This window comes from Papio anubis, chromosome 8, assembly GCF_008728515.1.
Source record: "Papio anubis isolate 15944 chromosome 8, Panubis1.0, whole genome shotgun sequence".
Lineage (NCBI taxonomy): Eukaryota > Metazoa > Chordata > Mammalia > Primates > Cercopithecidae > Papio > Papio anubis.
Window position 1 is genome coordinate 140,055,967 of NC_044983.1, and position 23,205 is coordinate 140,079,171.

The 23,205-nt window shown below is 49.1% G+C and overlaps 1 protein-coding gene and 1 long non-coding RNA gene across 6 annotated transcripts in view; one reads left to right on the forward strand and one right to left on the reverse strand.

Annotated features, from left to right (window-relative positions):
* Positions 1-7,701, forward strand: part of LOC108587419 — a 34,356-nt gene extending 26,655 nt beyond the window's left edge. For all 3 annotated transcript variants that reach the window (XR_004185992.1, XR_002524074.2, XR_004185991.1), the window contains exon 3: positions 6,968-7,701. This is a non-coding gene — a long non-coding RNA (uncharacterized LOC108587419). The remainder of the gene's footprint in view (positions 1-6,967) is intronic.
* Positions 126-22,849, reverse strand: ZNF250 (zinc finger protein 250). Of its 3 annotated transcripts, none has more exons than XM_009213840.4 (6): positions 22,313-22,849; positions 10,230-10,325; positions 9,887-10,013; positions 9,535-9,648; positions 6,067-6,126; positions 126-2,058 (listed from the first exon to the last, which is right to left on the reverse strand). In XM_009213840.4, exons 2-6 carry the CDS (start codon positions 10,269-10,271, stop codon positions 737-739), a joined length of 1,665 nt encoding a protein of 554 aa, XP_009212104.1. In that variant the 5' UTR covers positions 10,272-10,325; positions 22,313-22,849; the 3' UTR covers positions 126-736. The 3 variants fall into 3 exon arrangements, with proteins under 3 accessions (XP_009212104.1, XP_009212103.1, XP_009212102.1); XM_009213839.4 differs by lacking the exon at positions 22,313-22,849 and adding an exon at positions 21,962-22,077; XM_009213838.4 differs by lacking the exon at positions 22,313-22,849 and adding an exon at positions 20,719-21,674.
* Positions 22,850-23,205: the final 356 nt, after the last annotated feature.

Genomic DNA, 23,205 nt, shown 5'->3' on the forward strand with positions numbered 1-23,205 from the left:
GCACAAGAAAAGCTTGAATCTGGGGGCGCAGAGACTGCAGTGAGCCAAGATCATGCCACTGCACTCCAGCCTGGGCAACAGAGCAAGACTGTCTCCAAAAAAAAAAAAAAAAAAAAAAAGTTTTCTAAATTTATGTAATTTCTCATTAATATATCTTTAGACTTTTTCCTTATTTCATACAAAACAGGTGTTTCCACACACTTAGGCTTTCCATCCATTTCACATGATACTTGATGAAAATATCTTTTTATATCACTTTATCCATATAACACTAGTGTTTTAAGAGAATACTGAAAATAGTCCAACTTTCAAATTTTAAGTGCAATAATTAGTATGGTTAATTGACATTTAGGAAGGGCATGTAATGTTCTTAGAAAAAGAACTTTATTTGGAATGTAAGATTTTATTGGGATAATAGTTCTTATGCCTTAAATTCCCTTAGTTCAAATAAACTAATGTAAAAGAAAAAATTATGGCTGTTTTTACCAAAATTCACTACAATTTTATGATTACTCTCCAATATAACTTCAAGATGTTGAGGAAAATAAAACAGGCAGTCTCTGAAGTTTTTCCACAGGAACAGCATGCTAAGTGCTTCTTTTTTGAGTTATTTTGTGACACTGAATCACCAAAGAAAGGCTTCCTATAGAGTTAACAGAAACTTCTCTTGGGCTGAAGGCTGCTTGTGGTTCCACGTGCCATTTCTGTGAGAATGGATTCTTGTGTCAGCCATGGGTCACAACTTTCTGTGCACTTTCTGGTGCTGGATTAGGTGGCCGTGCTGGTTGAAGGCACGCCCACACTCCCCGCACTCGTAGGGCTTCTCGCCTGTGTGGATTCGCTGGTGCTGGATGAGCACTGAGTACTGGCTGAAGGCCTTCCCACAGCTATTGCACTCATAGGGCTTCTCGCCCGTGTGGGTCCTCAGGTGCACAATCAGAGTTGCTTTTAGGCTGAAGGCTTTGCCACATTCTGTGCACTGGAAGGGCTTTTCACCCGTGTGGATTCTCTCATGCTGGATCAGAGACCGGCGTGCACTGAAGGCGTGCCCACATTCACCACACACATAGGGTTTCTCCCCAGTGTGGACTCTCTGGTGCTGGATCAGGTGTGAGTGCTGAACGAAGGCCTTCCCGCATTCGTAGCATGCATAGGGCTTTTCCTCGGTGTGGATCCGCTCGTGATTCATCAGGGTGGACCGGTGGCTGAAGGTCTTCCCACACTCACTGCACTCATAGGGCTTCTCCCCGGTGTGCACGTTGTGGTGCTGAATGAGGACTGAGCGGTCGCTGAAGGCCTTCCCACACTCGCTGCACGTGTAGGGCTTCTCCCCGGTGTGGATCCTTTGGTGCTGCAGCAGTGTCCTCTTCACACTGAAGGTTTTCCCACACTCATTGCACCTGTGAGGCTTCTCCCCAGTGTGTACCCTCTGGTGGCTCCGCAGGACAGTGCTATGGTTGAAGGCTTTCCCACACAATGGACACACGTACGGCCTTTCTCCTGTATGGATCCGCTGGTGCTGAATGAGATGTGAGAGCTGAGTGAAGGCTTTCCGACACTCAAGACATTCGTGAGGCTTCTCTCCCGTATGTATCTTGTGATGCTGAGCAAGATCTGAGCTCACTCTAAAGGCTTTTCCACACTCATTACACTCATAGGGCTTCTCACCTGTGTGAATTCTCCTGTGTTTACTAAGGACTGAGCTCTGGCTGAAGGCCTTCCCACACACATTGCACACATAGGGCTTCTCTCCAGTGTGGATACGTTGATGCTGAAGGAGGTGAGAACTCCGGCCAAAGCACTTCCCACACTCAACACACATGTAGGGCCTCTCTCCACTAGGAACTGCCTGGTGTGGAGTGAGTGGCACGCTTTGGCTTAAGCCCTGAACTTCACAGTGGTCAACAGAGTTTGGACTCAGAAAGAAGCTTCGCTTTGTTTCATTATTTTCTTGATCAATCCTCCCCAAGGGTGTTTTCCCCAGAATCACTGTTTCCTCTGAAATTAATGGCTTCGGACTCAAGTCTGTATTTTGATTCTCTCCCTTGGTTTCACATTCTGAAAGAACAAATCCAAAACGAAAATGTTAACGCTACTCAAAACTGAAGAGCTAGTGCAACACTGAAACTGGCCTTGCTGATGAAGGTGCAAAATCCCTCAATGCACATGTCTGTGTGAGCTAGAGAGGAACAGAACCACCATAACTGTGTCAAACAAGAAATCTGAAGATAATGTTTCCAAACAGGAATGTGCCAAGGCTAATAGTGAGGTTTAAGAGAAAGGTGTAAACTCCAGTTTGAGGTCACACCCCTGTGTGGAGTCCACAGAACAGCAGGGCAACAGCCCAGTGGTGCCTGAGCCCTGCCCTCCCAGGAGTCCTCATGTGGACAGAGCTGAAATGCAGGCCCACATAACGTGGGTGCCCTGTGGGGCAGACAGCAGCACTTGGGCAGGCGTGAGGTGTGAGCTATTGTGAGCGAGTTGGGGGGTGCCATCTGGAGACCAATAGACATTGTACATGAGGTAGGGGTGGTGGTGCTGTTACCTCTTTGTGGAAAATAATTCCTCTTTTTTTTTTTTTTTTTTTTTGAGACGGAGCCTTGCTCTGTTATCCAGGCTGGAGTGCGGTGGTGCCATCTCGGCTCACTGCAACCCCCACCTCTCAGGTTCAAGCAATTCTCGTGTCTGAGCCTTCTGAGTAACTGGGATTACAGACGCACGCCACCATGCCTGGCTAATTTTTGTATTTTTAGTAGAGATAGGGTTTTGCTGTGTCGGCCAGACTGGTCTTGAACTCTTGACCTCAAGTGATTCACCCACCTCGGTCTCCCAAAGTACTGGGATTACAGGCGTGAACCACCGGGCCTGCCATGTGGAAGATAATTTCATGTGCAGAATGCAGTGGTAGGAGGAGGGGAGGGAAGGACAAGACTGAAGGTGCAGAGGGACATAATGGGAATCTGCTGCCAAGTTTAGGCCACAGATGAGACCTTCAGGAGCAGCAGCACAGATGGCGGGAAAGGCTGGAGTGGAGACCCTTTGGGAAGCAGGTTGAGTGCTCTGCAGGCTGACTGTGTGTGAGTGGGTGGGAGGTAAGAGGTGCTGAGGACAACAGTGATTTTTTTTTTTTTAGAGGAGTCTCGCTCTGTCACCCAAGCTGGAGTGCAGTGGCTACTATCAGAGCTCACTGCAGCCTCAAGCTCCTGGGGGGGCTCAAATGATCCTCCTGCCTTTGCCTCCCAAAGTGCTGGGATTACAGGCTTGAGCCATTGTGCCTGGCTCTAAACATTATTTTATTTTATTTAGTTATGCATGTTTCTGAGCTTTCTATAATTTCATGGAGCACAGTCTTCTGGAACTTGTTTTCCCATCAGCATTATGTTTTTGAGATATATCATGTTGTTGTACAGCAGTTTTCAATCATTTTCACTGCAGTATTTTCCATTACGTTAAAATACCATAGTTTATGTCTATTCTGTTTATGAACATAATTTTTTTTTTTTGAGACAGAGTCTCACCCTGTCACCCAGGCTGGAGTGCAATGGCATGATCTCAGCTCACTGCAACCTCTGCCTCCCGGGTTGAAGTGATTCTCCTGCCTCAGCCTCCCTGGTGGCTGGGATTACAGGCACATGCCACCATGGCCAGCTAATTTTTTTGTATCTTTAGTAGAGACGGGGTTTCACCATGTTGGCCAGGATGGTCTCAAACTCCTGACATTGTGATGCAGCCGCCTTGGCCTCCCAAAGTGCTGGGATTACAGGCATGAGCCACGGCACCCAGTCCTGAATTATTTTTAAATTTTTTTTAAATCATGAAGCATGCTTCTGTGAAGGTTCTCCTATGTTTCCTGGTGCTTACACACAAATGCCCTTGCTGTATACATATGCAAGAGTGGGAAGTGGTAAACAGAGGAATTCATGTTTTCAATTTCAGGGTTTTTTTGTTTTTTTTTTCCTTCAGTTTACCTCCATTCTCTCAGAATGTGGTATTTTCAATTTCATTGGATAATGCCAAACTTTTCCAAAGTGACTATGTGAATTTACATCCCCATTAGCTGCCCTACATCCTCACCCACATGTGATATTGTCAGATCTTTCTATTTTTTCCATTCTGAAGGTGTAACATCGTGTCAGTGGTTCTGATTTCCACTTTACTGATGAATAATGAGGCTGAGCAGTTTTCTTGTTTATTGGCCCTTTGGTTTTCCTAATCTACGCAGAAACTTGTGCCTACTTTTCTTTTTGAGTATTTGTGTCTTTTTATTCTATTCAGAGGAATTTATTTATTAAGTGTATTGACAAAATGAAACAGTGAGAATTTAAGTTTTTTTAATTAAAAAAACTTAAATTCACTATCTTCAGTTTAATTTTTTTGAGACGGAGTTTCATTCTTATTGCCCAGGCTGGAATGCAATGGTGTGATCTCAGCTCACTGCAACCTCTGCCTCCCAGGTTCAAGCGATTCTCCTGCCTCAGCCCCCCGAGGAGCTGGGATTACAGGCATGCACCACTACGCCCAGATAATTTTTTGTATTTTTAGTAGAGATGGGGTTTCACCATGTTGGCCAGCCTGGTTTCGAACTCCTGACCTCAGGTGATCCATCCGCCTTGGCCTCTCAAAGTGCTGGGATTACAGGCGTGAGCCACCGCCCCCGGCCCAGTTTAATACAATTTTTAACATATCTCATTTTAGAAAGTTACTCTGTGTGGGTTTTTTTGAGACAGAGTCTCACTCTGTCACCCAGGCTGGAGTGCAGTGGTGTGATCATGGCTCACTGCAACCTCCGCCTCCTGGACTCAAGCCATCCTCCCGTCTCAGCCTCCATGTGGCTGGGATTACAGGAATGCACCACCATGTCTGGCTAATTTTTAAATTTTATTTTGTAGTGTGGGGTCTCAGTATCTCGCCTAGGCTGGCTACCTGTTTTTTAAACTGATAGAAGTTTTAGTTCTTTCTTTCTTTAATGTATAAACCTCATCTTCACAGAATAAAAGCCTATAGGCTAAAGAAATAGTTACTCATTTACACTGAAAAGTATTATTTCTATTGTCTGAAGTTTCACCAGGTGTGGTGGCTCATGTCTGTAATCCCAGCACTTTGGGAGGGCAAGGCGGGAGGATCACTTGAGGCCAGAAGTTCAAGACCAGCTTGTGCAACATGGTGAAACCCCGTCTCTACAAAAATTAGCTGGGTATGTTGGTCTACACCTGCGGTTATAGCTATTCTCGGGAAGCTGAAGTGGGAGGAATGCTTGAGCCCAGGAGGTTGAAACTGTGGTGAGTCATGATTATGCCACTGCACTCCAGCCTGGGCAACAGAGTGATAGCCTGTCTAAAAAAAAAAAAAAAAAGGTTCCTGAATGGGTGGCTTCTTACCTGATGACAAGATGGGCAAGATGTCTTTAATAATGAAACATAGGCCAGGCACAGTGGCTCATGCCTGTAATCCCAGCATGTTGGGAGGCTGAAGCAGGAGGATTGCTTGAGCCCAGGAGTTAGAGACCAGCTTGGGCAACATAGCAAGACCCTGTCTCTACAATGCACTCCAGCCTGAAACACACACACACACACACACACACACACACACACACACACTAAACTAACTGTATAAGAGATTACTCGCTCAATCGTCCATGGCACGAAAGCATCATATGACTGTCTGTGAGACAGACTCAAGTTGCTGTGAAGGTCAAACTTGCCTGCACCTTGCATCCATACTATGCAGAAGCTGGACTTCAGCCAAGAGTCACTTGCTTTTTTAAGTATAAAGTAGGGAAGTATGTTTTAAGCATGACAAAAAAAGGAAAAAAAGTGATTTCACGGATATAAATTTTTAATTATAAAAACCCAGTAATCTCTCTAGGCCTAGTATGGCTCACAAGAAAAGGAAAAATGTTTTAAATATTAAAAAACACATAAAGCCCCTCCCTGGTGTTTTGTAGCAATTGTGTGAGTTGTTTAACACGCTTCATAGCACCCTGAGTAGCCTCTACATTCTTGTAGAACATGAGCATTAACACCTTCAGAGATTGTACTGAATTAAAAAGATCAGGTATACACTTACCCCATGGACAAGATAAACTGTCTTGTGTACAGGCTGTAGTGTGGTCACATTTGAGGTTGTCTGGAAAAAAAACAGCAAGTTGAAGTGACAACAAAATACTCCCTTCAAGAGTGGAAAATCCTGGCCAGGCACGGTGGCTCACATCTGTAATCCCAGCACTCTGGGAGGCCGAGGCGAGTGGATCACTTGAGGTCAGAAGTTCGAGACCAGCCTGGCCAACATATAGTGAAATCCCATCTCTACTAAAAAATACAAAAATCAGCTGGATGTGGGACGTGGTGGTGCATGCCTGTAGTCCCAGCTACTAGGGAAGCTGAGGCGGGAGAAAACCCTGGAGGCAAAGAGGTTGCAGTGAGCTGAGATTGCACCACTGCACTCCAGCCTGGGGGACAGAGCAAGACTCCATCTCTCAAAAAACAAAAACAAAAACAAAAAAGAGTGGAAAATCCTTTCATTGCTATTACAACGTGTAACTTACTGAGTCATAAACAGCAGAGGCAGGGCTGGGCAGGTGCACACACTTATCCATCCTGAGGAACTGCCAGGACAAGACAAAGGCATATTCTACTCCTCACCTGCTCTGATGCCAGCGGCAGTAATCCAGGTTGTGGCAGGTGGCTTCTGCTTCTATGCACATCAGTAATCTAAAACTCACTCAGTCCCACTGTCCTCTGTGGCCTGTGCCAGAGGTGAGGTGACCAGGTGCTTCTGTGAAAAAACTTCTCATCTCCAACCAGCCATGCTCCCAGAGAATTTCAGTCTCTGTGGTATCAAATTCAAAGGGCACTCAAAGGGAGTTTAAGCTCTCCATCAGGTGAGTACATAGCTGGACACAAGAGCGCCCAGGACTGGTTTGGCAGCGGCGGCAAAACGCCCTCCTGTGTTTTCTTGCCTCCTACAGGTGCAGTCAGCAAGCAGAAGTTCTATGCAAGATTTCCAAGATATGATGATGTGTCTTCTTGTTTACAGTCACTTGGAAAATTAAATTCCTCTAGGGCTGGCATGTACCTTGTTCCTCTGAGGATGATCTGATTTTGCAGGCCAGGAAGAGGTAGACTGTAACACCTGCTGCCCTATCCACATAAAGCTACTTCAGAAATAAGGAGGAGCTTTCAAGGGGAAAACCACCACATCTGAAACGCCGAAGCTGATCAGCCAGTGGAGGTGTTGCCCAAACTGTCCCTGCTCACCCTGCGTGGGGCACACTATGGCAGGACAGGCTGACGGAGGTTTTCCTAAGACTCAGACATCACCTTACTGAAGTCAGAGGTTCTTTGCCTTAAGACTCAGACATCACCTTACTGAAGTCAGAGGTTCTTTGCCTTAAGACTCAGACATCACCTTACTGAAGTCAGAGGTTCTTTGCCTTAAGACTCAGACATCACCTTACTGAAGTCAGAGGTTCTTTGCCTTAAGCAACCACAAACACGAACTTTAGGGTTGGATCTATGCACCATCTTTCCTTTTATAATATTTTCCATCTAAAGGTCTTGTACACCTTTTGTTAGATTAATTCTTGGATACTTTATATTCCTGATGCTATTATAAATGTTATCTTTTAAAATATTACACCTTTGCTGGTTGCTGACAAATATAAATAAAAAATTTTTGGCCAGGTGCAGTGGCTCATGCCTGTAATACCAGCACTTTGGGAGGCTGAGGCAGGTGGATCACCTGAGGTCAGGAGTTCGAGACTAGCCTGGCCAACATGGTGAAATCCTGTCTCTACTAAAACTATAAAAATTAGCTGGGCATGGTGGCGTGGACCTGTAATACCAGCTATTCAAGAAGCTGAGGCAAAAGAATTGCTTGAACTGACCAGGCACGTTGGCTCACACCTGTAATCCTAGCACTTTGGGAGGCCGAGATGGGTGGATCACGAGGTCAGGAGATCAAGACCATCCTAGCTAACACGGTGAAACCTCGTCTCTACTAAAAATACAAAAAATTGGCCGGGCGCGGTGGCTCACGCCTGTAATCCCAGCACTTTGGGAGGCTGAGGCGGGCGGATCACGAGGTCAGGAGATTGAGACCATCCTGGCAAATACGGTGAAACCTCGTCTCTACTAAAAATACACACACACAAAAAATTAGCTGGGCGTGGTGGCAGGCGCCTGTAGTCCCAGCTTCTTGGGAAGCTGAGGCAGGAGAATGGCATAAACCCGGGAGGTGGCGGAGCGTGCAGTGAGCAGAGATCGCGCCACTGCACTCCAGCCTGGGCGACAGAGCAAGACTCCGTCTCAAAAAAAAAAAAAAAAGAAAAAAAGCTGGGTGTGGTGGCAGGCACCTACTCAAGAGGCTGAGGCAGGAGAATGGTGTGAACCCGGGAGGTGGAGCTTGCAGTGAGCCAACATGGCGCCACTGCACTCCAGCCTTGGTGACAGAGTGAGACTCTGTCTCAAAAAAAAAAAAAACAAAACAAAACAGAATTGCTTGAACCTGGGCAGCGGAGGTTGCAGTAAGCTGAGACTCGTGCCACTGCACTCCAGCCTGGGTGACAGAGCAAGACTGTCACCAAAAAAAAAAAAAAAAATTTGTATCCAGCAAAACTGGTAATTTCCCTTGTGAAATTTTAATCAATCACTTTCCAGGTTGACAATCACATAAACTGCAAAAAATGCTTTTTTCTTTCCAATTCTTATAGCTTTGGTTTTGCCTTATTTTTAATTTTTATTTCTTTTTTGAAACAGAGTCTCACTCTGTCACCCAGGCTGGAGTGCAGTAGCGTGATCTCAGCTCACTGCAACCTCTGCCTCCCGGGTTCACGCCATTCTCCTGCCTCAGCCTCCCAAGTAGCTGGGACTACAGGCGCCCGCCACCACACCCAGCTAATTTTTTTCTATTTTTAGTAGAGACAGGGTTTCACCGTGTTAGCCAGGATGGTCTCAATCTCCTGACCTTGTGATCCGCTCGCCTCGGCCTCCCAAAGTGCTGGGATTACAGGCGTGAGCCACCGTGCCTGGCCGGTTTTGCCTTATTTCATACATGGGATACCCAGTACAGTGTTATATAGACATGGGGATGGCGGGCTCCTTTGTCTTGTTCTTGAGATGAAGCTGTGTGTTTTCAGCACTTCACCTTGAGTGTCAGGTTGAGACACTTTCTTTCCATATTTAGGATGCTTTGTTCTTTTCTAAATCATCAGGTAACTCTCAAAACCTGAATGTCCTATTAGGACCAAATCTGGCTAATCAGTCCAGGGACAGAATCACTGCAGCCACGCCCTAACTTCTTCTACATGGCTCTGCACATCAGCTTGTTGAAATTCACTGCTATGCTCACTTCCCACCACTGACTGCCACCTGATTCAGCAACCCCCAGTCCAGACTCCTTTGCCAGACAAGGCCAGATAAGGTTTTACCCCAGGTGGAAGCCACTCCAGTCAGCGGCTCAGTATGAACTAGGTCCACAGCTTTGCTCAGGACCTGTTTAGCCCTCGTGAGGGAGGGGCCAGCTCTCCTCACTCACCTGAGTAGTCACTCCACAGGCCCTGGCTCTTCTTAGCCCCCTTCCTGTCCAGGACCCAGGGATCTTCCCCTCGTTCCAGCTGGGAGATTATGTCAGGCTTGGATCCTGGAAGTCCTGCTCGTGGGGAGGGAAGTCTTTGTTTATACAATATTTACAGAGCCCCCTCCCCCTGCCCAAGCCACTTGTGGGGACATGAAAATGGACAGGACTGACTTTCTGCTGGAGCTGAGCACCCAGAGAGGTGATGAGAGCAAACCTCCAGGACCAGCCTGCCCCAGGCCCCGTACCCTGAGAAGCCCCCACCCCAGTCTAATACACAGATACACAGACAAGGCCTGCTAAGGGGGCTTACCCAATGAGACTACATTTCCATAGGTTTCCATCATCACATTTCTGTAGAGGCCCCTCTGAGCAGGACACAGGCGGTCCCATTCATCCTGGGAGAGGAGCACAGCCACATCTTCGAAGGTCAATTTGGCCTAGAATGACAGGGGCTGCTGTAAGTAAGACCAAATCCTGACCTCTGTGATGGGGAGTGGGTGCATGTGACATGAGCAGTTGGCAATGGGGGGCAGGGGGCTCTGTGAGCTGAGGTGGGTAATGGGAAGGCGCCACAGAGTTCAGGGGATGCAGTGATGCTCTGGCTGTTCTCAGGAGCTCTATGGGGCACTGCATAAGCATTGGGGACAGTTTACCTGGGGTCCTGCCGGCACTGGCAGGAGCCTGGCTGCTGCCATCACCTGGTCTCCTGGGGCCTCTGAGGATCACAGAAATTGAAGGAGCCTGTGGGGCTGAGGAAGAGAAGGGGGCAAATGAGGGGCATGGCCTTGAGACCCTAACTTCCTGGGGGGCCCTCAGGGGATCCCTGGGCCTCAGAGTCAGTGAGGGGCACACTGAGGTCAGGTGCAAGGAGCTGCTACTTTTGCAGCCTTGGTCTGCCTTGCCTCCCCCGTGAACTCTGACCCTATGGTTCAGGAGCCTGTCCAGGCTCTGAACACACAGTTCCTGGGTCTGCCCAGCCAGTACTGGGCTCTCTGAACACCAGGTGCAAGGCACTTGCTGCACCCTGGTCCTGGCCCATGGTCCTGCCATACACCAGCTCACCAAGGCCCTGTGTGTTCTATACCTGAGGCACTCACACAAGTACCAGACTGTCCCCAGGTCATGTGGGGGATACAGGCATCAGGCCAAGCTGTTTCCCCAAACACCCTCCCAATTAAGAAAGTCTTGGCCATCAGGGTGACAATAAGACTCCCCTCACCCCACCCTTAGGCAGCCCTGGTGCTCCAGTGTGGCACCAGGTTCAACCAGGTATTCAAAGGGGAGGCATGAGAAGTGGTCAGCTCTGGACAAACTGAGTCAACAGTGGCCCAGGGATCTGGTCTGAGCAGCTGAAGGAAAACTTGTCATCAAGTGAGAAAGGGATGCTTGGGGTAGTGCGGCCGGTGCTGGAACGTAACACAAGGTAAGCAAGGGTATCTGACACACACCCACACGGCCGGGAAAAAGGGGGAGCGGGGGCAAGAGCTTTCCTGACACATTTGGTCCTGTACAGGACAGGGGTCACAGTCCTTTGGAGCATCAAAGTCTGTGACAGGGACACAGAAACCAAGCAGGTGACCAAAGGTGGGAGATCACTCCAGAAAAACGTGGTATAAGAAAGCAACCAACCCCCTCACATGCTTGGCTCAGATGGGCACCACAACACGGTGCTTTAAGAGTGACAAAATCGGTGTCAGGGCTGCCCGGAAGAAAGGGCCTGGGGGCAGAAGTCAAGGGATATCATAATCCCATTGTCTATAAAACATCAGATATAGGCGGGCGTGGTGGCTCATACCTGTAATCTCAGCACTTTGGGAGGGCGAGGCGGGTAGATCACCTGAGGTCAGGAGTTTGAGACCAGCCTGGCCAACATGGTGAAACCCCGTCTCTACTAAAAATACAAAAATCAGGCCGGGCGCAGTGGCTCACGCCTGTAATCCCAGCACATTGGGAGGCCGAGGCAGACGGATCAACTGAGGTTGGGAGTTCAAGACCAGCCATGACCAACATGGGGAAACCCCGTCTCTACTAAAAACACAAAATTAGCCGGGCGTGATGGTGCATGCCTGTAGTCCTAGCTACTCGGGACGCTGAGGCAGGAGAACTGCTTGAACCTGGGAGGTGGAGGTTGCGATGAGCCAAGATCACGCCATTGCACTTCAGCCTGGGCAACAAGAGCAAAACTCCATCTCAAAAAAAAAAAAAATCAGCTGGGTTTGGTGGTGCGTGCCTGTAATCCCAGCTACTTAGGAAGCTAAGGCAGGAGAATCACCTGAACCCAGGAGGCGGAGGTTGCAGTGAGCTGAGATCGTGCCACTGCACTCCAGCCCGGGCAACAGAGTGAGACCCTGTCTCAAAACAAAACAACAAACACACATCAGATATATGTATATATTTGCATAGACAACTTTCAGGAAGATACAATAAACTAACTGCCTGCCTCTGAAGAACAGGACAGGGAAACATGGATGGAGAGAGGCTGACTCTCAACCCTCCCCTGTGCTGCTATTCTCCAAAAATGCCCACTCCCTCCAAATGTGTGTGTGTGTGCACATTTCTGTGTAAGTGCAATGCAATTCTAATTAGAATTCCAACGGAAGTCTTTTAAAGGAATGACTAAAACTACTTGAGAATTCATAAGAATGGATGCTAGAGAATAGCCAAGAATGAAACTGGAAAGGACAGGGGGTAGGGCCTGCCTTGCCAGGAATCAGAGCCAAGGGTGGGTAGGAAGGCACTATAATTAAACCAGCAGGTTGTCGACAGAGGAACAGATGAGGCCAGATAGGTATGTGGGAAGTTGGAAGATAACAAAAATGGTACATTTTAGTTCAGCAGGAAATCAGTGGTTCCTTTAGTAACTTGTGTGTACCCAGATGGAATACATTAATAACCAATTTTTTTTGTTTGTTTTGAGACAGAGTTTCACTCTTGTTGCCCAGGCTGGAGTGCAGGGCGAGAACTTGGCTCACCGCAACCTCCACCTCCTGGGTTCAAGTGATTCTCCTGTCTCAGCCTCTCCAGTAGCTGGGATTACAGGCATGTGCCACCACGCCTGGCTAATTGTTTTTGTATTGTTTTTTTTTGAGATAGAGTCTCATTCTGTTGCCCAGGCTGGAGTGCAGTGGTATGATCTTGGCTCACTGCCAGCTCCGTGTCCTGGGTTCACGCCTGCCTCAGCCTCCAGAGTAGCTGGGACTACAGGCTTTCCCGCTCCCACCATGCCCAGCTATTTTATTATTTTTTTTTTGAGGCGGGTCACAAGCTCTGTCGCCCAGGCTGGAGTCAGTGGCCGGATCTCAGCTCACTTTCACAAGCTCTGCCTCCCAGTTCACGCTCGTCTCGACCTCGGCCCCTCCAGCTGGGACCCCAGGCATCCCACTCCCAGCCCGAGCTGGTTTTTCAGCTGCTTTTTTTTTTTTTTTTTTTTTTTTTTTTTTTTTGAGGCGGAGTCTTTGCTCTGTAGCCGGACTGGAGTGCGGTGGCGGATCTCTGCTCACTGCAAGCTCCGCCCTCCCGGGTTCACAGCCATTCTCCTGCCTCAGCCTCGAGGAGTAGCTGGGACTACAGGCGCCCGCCACCACCTCGCCCGGCTAGTTTTGTATTTTTTTAGTAGAGGCAGGGGTTTCCACCCGTGTTAGCCAGGATGGTCTCGATCTCCTGACCTTGTGATCCGCCCGTCTCGGCCTCCCAAAGTGCTGGGATTACAGGCTTGAGCCACCCAGCCCGGCCTATTTTTGTATTTTTAGTAGAGACAGGGTTTCCCCCATGTTGGTCAGGCTGGTCTCGAACTCCTGACCTCAGGTGATCCACCCACCTCGGGGCCTCCCAAAAGTGCTGGGATTACAGGCGTGAGCCACCCGTGTCCAGTCACCATTTTTTTTTGAGATGAAGTCTTGCTCTGTCGCCCAGGCTGGGAATTGCCTAGCCGGTGCGATCATGGCTCCACTGCAACCTCCGCCTCCCAGGTTCAAGCAATTCTCTTGCCTCAGCTTCCCCAGTACCTGGGATTACAAAGCACCCACCACCATGCCCAGCTAATTTTTTTTTTTTTTTTTTTTTTGAGACAGGGGTCTCACTCTGTTGCCCAGGCTGGAGCGCAGTGGCCAGATCTCCAGCTCACTGCAAGCTCCGCCTCCTGGGTTTACACCATTCTCCTGCCTCAGCCTCCCGAGTAGCTGGGACTACAGAGCCCAGCCTACCTAAGCCTGGCTATTTACTTTTGTATTTTTTAGTAGAGATGGGGTTTCACCGTGTTATGCAGGATGGTCGATCTCCTGACCCTCTCGTGATCCAGCCATGTCGGCCTCCCAAAGTGCTGGGATTACAGGCTTGATCCACTGCGCCCAGCCAATTTTTTTTGGTATTTTTAGTAGAGACGGGGTTTCACCATCTTGGTCAGGCTGGTCTCGAACTCCTGACCTCAGGTGATCCACCTGCCTCGGCCTCCCAAAGTGCTGGGATTACAGGCATGAGTCACTGCGCCCAGCCCAACAGTAACCAATTTTGGATTAAGACGAAGACCAAGTGTGATCATTAACAGTGGCCTCATGTGCTCCTGGTCCCCCTGTCTGACATCTGCCTATCATCAAGGGCAGAAGTGCCTTCTCTCCTACCACACCCTGACCCTTTCCATGGGTCACCCACCAGCGCACAGATCTGCCATTTCTTTATTTTGAAACAGCATCTCGCTCTGTTGCCCAGGCTGGGGTACAGTAGTATGATCTCGACTCAGTGCAACCTCCGTTTCCCAAGCTCAAGCGATCATCCTACCTTAGTCTCCTGAGTAGCTGGCACCTGCCTCCATGCCCGGCTAATTTTTGTACTTTTTGTAGGGATGGGGTTTCACCATGTTGCCCAGGCTGGTCTCGAACCCCTGAGCTCAAGTGATCTGTCCCTCTCAGCTTCCCAAAGAGCTGGAATTACAGGCGTGAGTCACTGTGCCTGGCCCCGCACGCGAATTTGACCTTTGGTGAATGCACAGCTCTAGTCCCCTGGAAACCTGGCAGAGGTGGGTGGTCATTCTCCCTACGGCCCAACCACACCTGGGCTGGGACGCAATGATGAACAACCACAGGAAGTACATTCAGGGCTTCCTGAGCAGGTCTTGCAGCCAGTTCTCCCGACACAGGAGGTGTGGCTTGTATGACCACGAGGCTTTTGACTAGGCTAACTCCTCCTCCTACCTGCATCTTGTGTTTATGCACCTGAGTACTCCCTGGATGGCTGCTGAATGATGCTGGCTAGCTTTTCCATGAATCTGTTGCTAGGCATGGTTGTCCTGTGAGTCTGAAAAGTCAGTTGAGCCCAGTAGCTCTTTTGGTACACTTGAGCTGGTGACCCCCGTCCCTCTGACTCAACATTTCAATATGGGTGTCTCATAGCATCTCAGACACTTAATATTCCAAACCGAGCACCTCCTCTACCACCATTTCTGCGCCCAGCTTGGTCTGTGAACCTGTACATAAGCCTCCTTCCTTCTTCACTCTCACATTTCTAATTCACCTTCCAAGCACATCCAGAACCTGACCATGTTGCCCATCTCGCCCTCCCTGCCCCACGACAACCACCCCTAGATGTTCAGCAGCTCTCAGCACAGTCTGCCAGCCAAGCTCCTCCATCTACCTTCCTGTGAGAACACAGTGACTGTCCTCTGCTCCAAGGTCCTCCCAGGACCCCACTGACTCCTCTGGGCCTGCCCCAAACTTTGTGATTTTCCTCAGAGCCCTGCAGCCCTTTATCCCTTGGCCTGTGCTCACCATCCATCTCTTAGAGACCTCTGCCCTACCCACTACAGCAGCCCTGGCCCCACCCAGCTCTCACCCTATCCCTTTCTCCTGCACCAGCAGACCAAGAAGCAGGCCCAACAGAGTAATCAGTGGTCGACTTTTTTTTTTTTTTTTTTTAATTACTTCTAGGCTAATGATTAAAAATTGCCAGGCAATGTACTTTTTAAAACTTTTAATTAATTTCTTAGAGACAGGGTCTCACTTTGTAGTCCAGGCTGGAGTACAGTGGCTCAATCACAGCTCAATGCAGCCTCCAACTCCTGGGCTCAGGTCATCCTCCCACTTCAGCCTCCCAAGTAGCCAGGATTACAGGTCACAGCACCAGGCCTGGATAATTTTTTTTTTGGTAGAGACGAGGTCTTGTTATGTTGCCCAGACTGGTCTTGAACTCCTGGGCTCAAGGGATCCTCCCTCCTTGGCCTCTGAAAGTGTCAAGATTACAGGCCTGAGCCACCACACCCAGCCTGTTTGTTGAATAAATGAATGAAGAGCAATGAGCTCACACTTTATGCCATTTGTAATAGCAAGTACGGAGTCAACACTTGCCACTGGCAGGCGTGGGAAAGTGGAGTTTCTCATACTCTTAAGAAGGCTACCTAGCAGTATTTAGGCAAATCAGACTGGCTCTTGGATAGTGGGTACCTTATAAGAATGGATGTGGGTGAGGGTGCAGATTCAAGGATGTTGCTGAGGCAAATGCTATGTTGGTCCTTCCACATAAAGTTACACACCTGCTAAAGAGGAAGATGTATGCTGTGTCAGGTTGCCAGATGGGTGAGTGAAAATGCAGTATGGGGTCATCATGCAGGGGACAATCTCATTTTGTAAACTATGACTTTGAGCCCATGAAGGGTATGTGTATCACAAGGACCTGGGACTGGTTCACCTGCCTCACTTGGGCCAGCTGCACTGAGGCCCCACCTATAAATTCAGGAGATGACACACTCCTCTGAAGGCCTGGAGATCATGTGGTTGGTAAAAGGAGAGCACTAAGAACAGGCTTGGCTCAGAGGAGGATGCTGCTGGATAAGGTGTTATTATCTATTTGATTAAATTAACACACAGAGGAAAAACTCCAACGGACAATACCAGGCTGTCAACAAGTGTGCAGCAAGGAGAAGTGAAAGGGAAAGACTGCCACCTGGGGTGAGTCTCAGAAAAGCATAAACACGAAATGCAGTATCAGGTCTCTATTGAAAGATGACCTTCACATATTGCTAAGTAAAAAAAAAAAATCGGCCAGGCGCGGTGGCTAATACCTGTAATCCCAGCACTTTGGGAGGCCACAGGAGTTCGAGACCAGCCTGGCCAACATAGTGAAACCCCGTCTCTACTAAAACTACAAAAAATTAGCCAGGCATGGTGGCAGGCGCCTGTAACCCCAGCTACTCAGGAGGCTGAGGCAGGAGAACTGCTTGAACTTGGGAGGCAGAGGTTGCGGTCAGCCGAGATTGTGCCACAGCACTCCAGCTGGCGTGACACAGCAAGACTCTGTCTCAAAAAAAAAAAAAAAAAAAAAAATCACAGTCTGATTGTATTCTGGTAATAAATGAACAAAAATGGCTGGGCATGGTGACTTACACCTATAATCCCAGTACTTTGGGAGGCCAAAGTGGGAGAACTGCCTGAGTTCAGGAGTTCAAGACCACCTTGGATAATATAGTGAGACCCCCGTCTCTACAAAAAAATTTTAAAAATTAGCTAGTCTGTAGACCCAGATACTCTGGAGGCTGAGATGGGAAGACTGCTTGAGCCCAGGAGGTCAAGACTGCAGTAAGCTGTGACTGCACCACTACACTCCACCCTGGGCAACAGAATGAATCCCTGTCTCAATAACTAACTAACTAACTAAATATTTAAAAATATATACAAAATACATTTTAAAAGTGGTATTAACTAGTTTAAATTTTTTCCTTATACTATGGCAGATAAAAGGTTTCAGTTTCCTGGAACAAGCCTGTAACAGGAAACCAGGCCAGGCAAACACCATGGGCCTCAACCTAAACCTTGCATACTCAAGCAGAAAAACGTAAGAGCTATCTGGGGTGACAGAAACTGGCTTTTAACAACACACTCCATCCACACTTCACAGGATTCTGAGGTCCAACTCCAAGTTTTGTTCCATGAGAACACAGTTCAGGCAGGGAGAGAGCGTGATGTGGACCGTTTTTAAAAATTAAAAGACAGGCTCATGACGAGTCCTCTATAGATGCCAGGCTCCAAGGCCAGGGGCTGGGACAGGCTGGAAATCACCGCCATCGAATACTGGAAGTGGAGTTTGAGGACCCCCCTCTTGAGGCCATGCCAACAGCTAACAAATGGGCAATATAAAGAACACCCACTCAGGGCACTGGCTGAGCAACGATCCCACCCACCCACTGGTCACAAAGGTGGCAGCATGAAGAGTTCATTTTTCAAACTCAGGAATTTCAATCTTGAAAATTTCCCTAAGGAATAATCCAAAACAAAAACAATAGATCAATGTTGTTAACAGCAACTGGCTTTCCAGTTTTCGTTAGGTGATCGAAAGCCACATTGCAGTGAGACACTCCTATCACTCTTTTTGGAATTCCTGATTGTCTTGATGTGACAAAGCAGTATGCCTGTCATTCCAGAGGACCCTGAACATGGTGATACACTGGGACAGGCAGATTTGGAGTCTCCTGGTCTGGGGTGAGCTGCCAGGATCTCCTCCAGAGCCACTGCCTTCTCTTGCTTCTCATCATCCTCACTCCCTGGACTTCCTGCTAACAAGCACTGCTCCCTCTTCATCACCAAGGAGCCCCTACCCCCAGGGTGAAAGCACTTTCAAGAGAGGCAGCTTCTGAGTCACCTGTGAGCAAAAGGCAAAACACTGCTAAACTTGACCTAATCTAAACTAACCCTAACCTGCAACCTTTCCGAATTAATGATCAGAAATACGTATCCAAATTGATAGCTTTCTGGCTGAGCACAGTGGCTCATGCCTGTAATGCCAGCATTTTGGGAGGCCAGGGTGGGTGGATCACCTGAGGTCAGGAGTTCAAGACCAGCCTGGGTGACATGATAAAACCCTGTCTCTGCTAAAAATACAAAAATCAGCCGGGTGTGGTGGCACGTGCCTGTAATTCCAGCTCCTCCCGAGGCTGAGGCATGAGAATTGCTTGAACCCGGGAGGTGGAATTTGCAGTGAGCCGAGATCCCACCATTGCACCCCAGCCTGAGCAACAGAGCGAGACTCCATCTCTAAAGATGAAAAGCAAATAAACAAACAAAACAAAAAACAAACAACCAAACTGATAGCTTATATACCAGTAACACCTAGTCAGAAAATATGAAGGGAGGCCGGGCGCGGTGGCTCAAGCCTGTAATCCCAGCACTTTGGGAGGCCGAGACGGGAGGATCACGAGGTCAGGAGATCGAGACCATCCTGGCTAACAAGGTGAAACCCCATCTCAACTAAAAAATACAAAAAATAACTAGCCGGGCGAGGTGGCGGGCGCCTGTAGTCCCAGCTACTCGGGAGGCTGAGGCAGGAGAATGGCGTAAACCCGGGAGGCGGAGCTTGAAGTGAGCTGAGATCTGGCCACTGCATCCCAGCCTGGGCGACAGAGCAAGACTCCCTCTCAAAAAAAAAAAAAAAAAAAAAAAAAAAAGAAAATATGAAGGGAAAAAAATCTATTCAACAAATAGCAACAAGAAACAAGATTAAACTTTAGAAATGCACAGGATCCCTATAAAGAAAGCTGTAAAACATCAAGGAAACACTTGAGGACACTGATCTGGGAAAACATTTTTTGGGTAACACCTCAAAAGCACAGAAACAAAAGCAAACTAGACAAATGGAATTACATCAACTAAAAAGCTTCTGTACAGGAAAGGAAACAATCAGCAGAGTGAAGAGACAACATACAGAATGGGAGAAAATATTTACAAACTGTCCATCCAATAAGGGATTAATAACCAGAACGCAGAAGGGAGTCAAACAATTCAATAGAAAGCAACAACTAATCTGATTTAAAAACAGGTAAATTATCTGAATAATTTATCAAAAAAAGATAATATGTATGGCCAACAGGCATATGAGAAAAACTAAAAATAGATCCACTATGTGACCCAGCAATTCCACTGCTTGGTATATACCCAAAAGAAAGGAAGTTAGTATATCAAAAAGATATCTGAACATACATGTTGACTGCGGCATTATTCACAATAGCTAAGATATGGAATCAACCAAAATGTACATCAAATAAATGGATACAGAAAATGTGGTATATGTACACAATGGAATATGATTCAGCTATAAAAATAATCAAATTATGTCATTTGCAGCAACAGGGATGGAACTGGAGGTCATTATGTTAATTGAAATATGCCAGGTACAGAAAGACAAATATTGCATGTTTTCATTTGTATGTGTGAGTTTAAAAAGTTGGTCTCATGGAGGTAGAGGGTAGAATGATGGTTACCAGAGGATGGGAAGGGTGGGGTTGGGGGGAGGTGAACATAGGTGTTAATGACTACAAACATACAGTCAGATATAATGAATAAGTTCCAGTGTTTGATACCACGGTAAGGTGACTATAGTTAATAATTTATTGTATATTTCAAAACAACCAGAAGAAGAGATGTGAAATGCTTCTAACACAAAAAATGATGTTCGAGGTGACATATCCTAATTACCCTGATTTGATCATTATACATTGTATGCTATCCTTGTATCAAAATATCACATGTACCCCATAAATATGTATAATTATTATATTCAATAAAAAAGAACTTTAAAATACAGGTATATTTTTATTATTTTATGTGGGAAGGGCCGTTCTAAGCAAAATACCAAAAGCAGAAAGCAGAGATCCAGAGATCCACAGCTTATAAATCAAAATCGTATGCGCATCAAAGCTACCAAACTCCAAAAATGGACCTAAAGGCATGCAACAATTTAGTATATGACAAAAGTGGTTTTTCAAATCAATGGAAAGATCAATGGTATTAGAAATGCCTATGATTTAGAGGAAAAAACGAAGCTGGAGTCCACGCTCACCCCACAAGAAAATATAAATTCCAGACGTATCCAACATTTTACAAGTACCACAGAAAAACAAGAGTTTATTTTAAAAATAATCTTGGAGTGGGGAAAGCCATTTAAAACACAGCACAAAGCCCCAAATGCCTTAAGGCAAAATATTTGACTCTTAAAAATTTAAAATTTTCTATTTTGAAAAAGCCCAAACCAGAACCAAACACCATAATCAGAGTCAAAAGACAAATTGAGAAGTATCTTTTCAACACACATGGAAAAAAATATGAGCTGGTAAATCACAAAGTAATACAAACGGCTAAAACACAAATGAAGGGATTTCAACCTCACCAATAAACGAAAAACGTCGACCTGGCAGGAATGCAGTGACCTGTCAAGGGCACAGGACCAGAGCCCCGGACGCGGCGGGAATGTCAATGGCAACCTCTCACCGTTACCCACTTGGTAGAGTCCACCGGGCAGAGAAACCTACGTCCAGAAGACAGTTACGAACTGAAAAATCCACGCGCACCGACCCGGCGGAGGACGAGCGGAGCGCCCCCTGCCGCCCCGGTGTTAGTCCAAACGACAGCAGCTTCCCTCTGATGACAGAAAAAAGGGTGTGCGCGCGCGCCTAGAGCGCCAACGGCATCCGAAACTGTTCACAGTTCCTGCCTCTTCATGCACTGGCAGAGTGTTGGGGGGTGATTTATATTTCTCTGACATGCCTGCATTACAAGTATTGCATATTATTTTCAATTTTAAAATTAAGCCAATAAACAACAAGGAAAATATTTGCTGTGTTGCAAAGCGTTGGGCTCATTCATTAAAATAGGGCTCTGACAAAGTAACAGAAAAGACAGCATCGACAGCAAAACCGGGAGAGGATAAGACACCCGGCAAGTAGCACACTCGACCAACTGCTGAGACGAAAGCAGCTCGTTTTCGTCTTGACGCGGGAAGACTTTTTACAGCTAAATAAAGTGGCGCTCCCGGTGCGCCGCCGGGGTCTTCATGGGGCTCCTCAGGTTGTGCATAAAACAGAAAAAACCTCCATTTTTATATGTTGGGGAAGCTCCCCACCCCTTTCCGGGCCCATCCCAGGGGACACGAGACTCCCAGGAGCGCGGCAAGGAGAGCGGCCCGGGGGTCCGGACTGCGCCCCTAGGACTCCGGCCAACCTGGCCCGAGGCACGGCGCCGGTAGAAAGCGCGCGGGAGGGCCCGAGGGGGAGCAACGCCGGAGATCTGAGGAGATCCAAGGTGGGAGGGACGCCGGGGCTCCGAGGGGGCCCACGGGGGGAGGGGCGCGGGAGGGACCGAGGACGTCCGAGGCGGGCGGGGGCGCGGGAGGGCCCGAGGGGGTCCAAGGCCGGGCGAGGGGAAGGGTGGGAACCCCGAACGGGGGAGAGGGCGCGGCCTTGGCCCTGGGGAGGAGGCCGCCGCGCGTCCATGAGGGGAGGAGACCAGCGTAAACGGAAGGGGCAGTGCGTGCTCGCGGGGAAGAGTCCACGATTCGTGTGGAGGACGCGCCGGCTCGGGTGTCCATGATGGGAGAGGGTCCTGGCCGCCGCCGACACGCGGCCCCCACTCACCGTCCACGCCGCAGCCTCACGCGCGAAGAAGCGGCATCCCGCAGCACCCTCAGACAAAGGGCTGCCCCGCCCCGTCTGCGCAGCCGCCAATCCCTGGGGGCTCCTGCCCCTCAGTTCCCGCCCCCACAGCCGAGTTCGCCAATCCTGGAGGGCAACGCGTGTTTACGTCACTTGACCCGCCTCCCCGCCCGAAGCCTCCCTCGGTGACCGACTGCAGGGAGCTCTCAGGCGCCACCGAGAGCCAGGCCTCCGCGATCCCTAGAGGGGCCGAACTGCTCTGGGCAGTGGGCCCGGCCGGCACCCCGGCCGCACTTCCGGGCGCGTAGGCTACAGCCCACCTTCGAGCCTTACCCGCTCGCCGTCCCGGTTCCCGAGTTCCTGCCGCCGTCGCCCTGTGGGGGACACCCCTGCCTGCCCCGCAGCCCCTGCTCGATCTGCGCTGGCTTCGGCCGTCCTATAACTCGAGCTCGTTCCCCCCTCCAAGCCTTTGCCCTTGCGGTCCCCGCTGCTGGGAACGACCTTGCCCTCAGCCGCCTGGCTGGTCCCTGCGCCGCTGCAGTGCGAATGTCGCCTCCTCAGGGGCCGTTTCTCTTCCTTCGTTGCAACACTGAAGTCCTCTTGTTTGGTGACTTGCGTGAGGTTATTCCGCCCACTTAGGAGGCTGAGCGCTGCGAGGTCGGAGGCGCAGCCTCTCTTCGCTGTGCCCGGCGCAGCGTGGTCCCGGCAGGGGGCGACACCGAACAGCGACCGCCTCCGTCGCCCACTCGGCCCTGGTGTTTGCTTTTTGGTGTGTTTACACCGCGCACCTGGGGGAGAGGGGCGGGCCACACCCGCGTGGAGGCTTCGGCACAGCCCAGGACCTGACAGCCGCGGCAGGGCGGGTGGGGCTGGTTTGGAGCGGTGCCAGGGGAGGGGAAGGCCGGCGCCGAGTCCACTTTCCGCTGGCCTCACTCCCGAAGGCCAGGTCCGCGTCGTGCAGCGGGCGCGTGGCCAGGCCCAGACTCTCAAGAGGCTTCTCCACAGGGCGGGGCTGGGGGCTGCTGGGGGGCGGCGGGGAAGGCTTAAGGTTGTGGGGTGGGCTCGAAGCGAGTGCCCGGCCCGCGCTGTTGGAAGCGGAGGCCGGGAGGATGTGGCGGTAATTCCGTAACTGCCACGCACCAGGCAAACGCCAAGTCTGTGCTGCGCTTCAGCGAACTTCGTAACAGCAGCCCTTGCGGGCAGGGGTTCGCACTTCACGGAGCTTC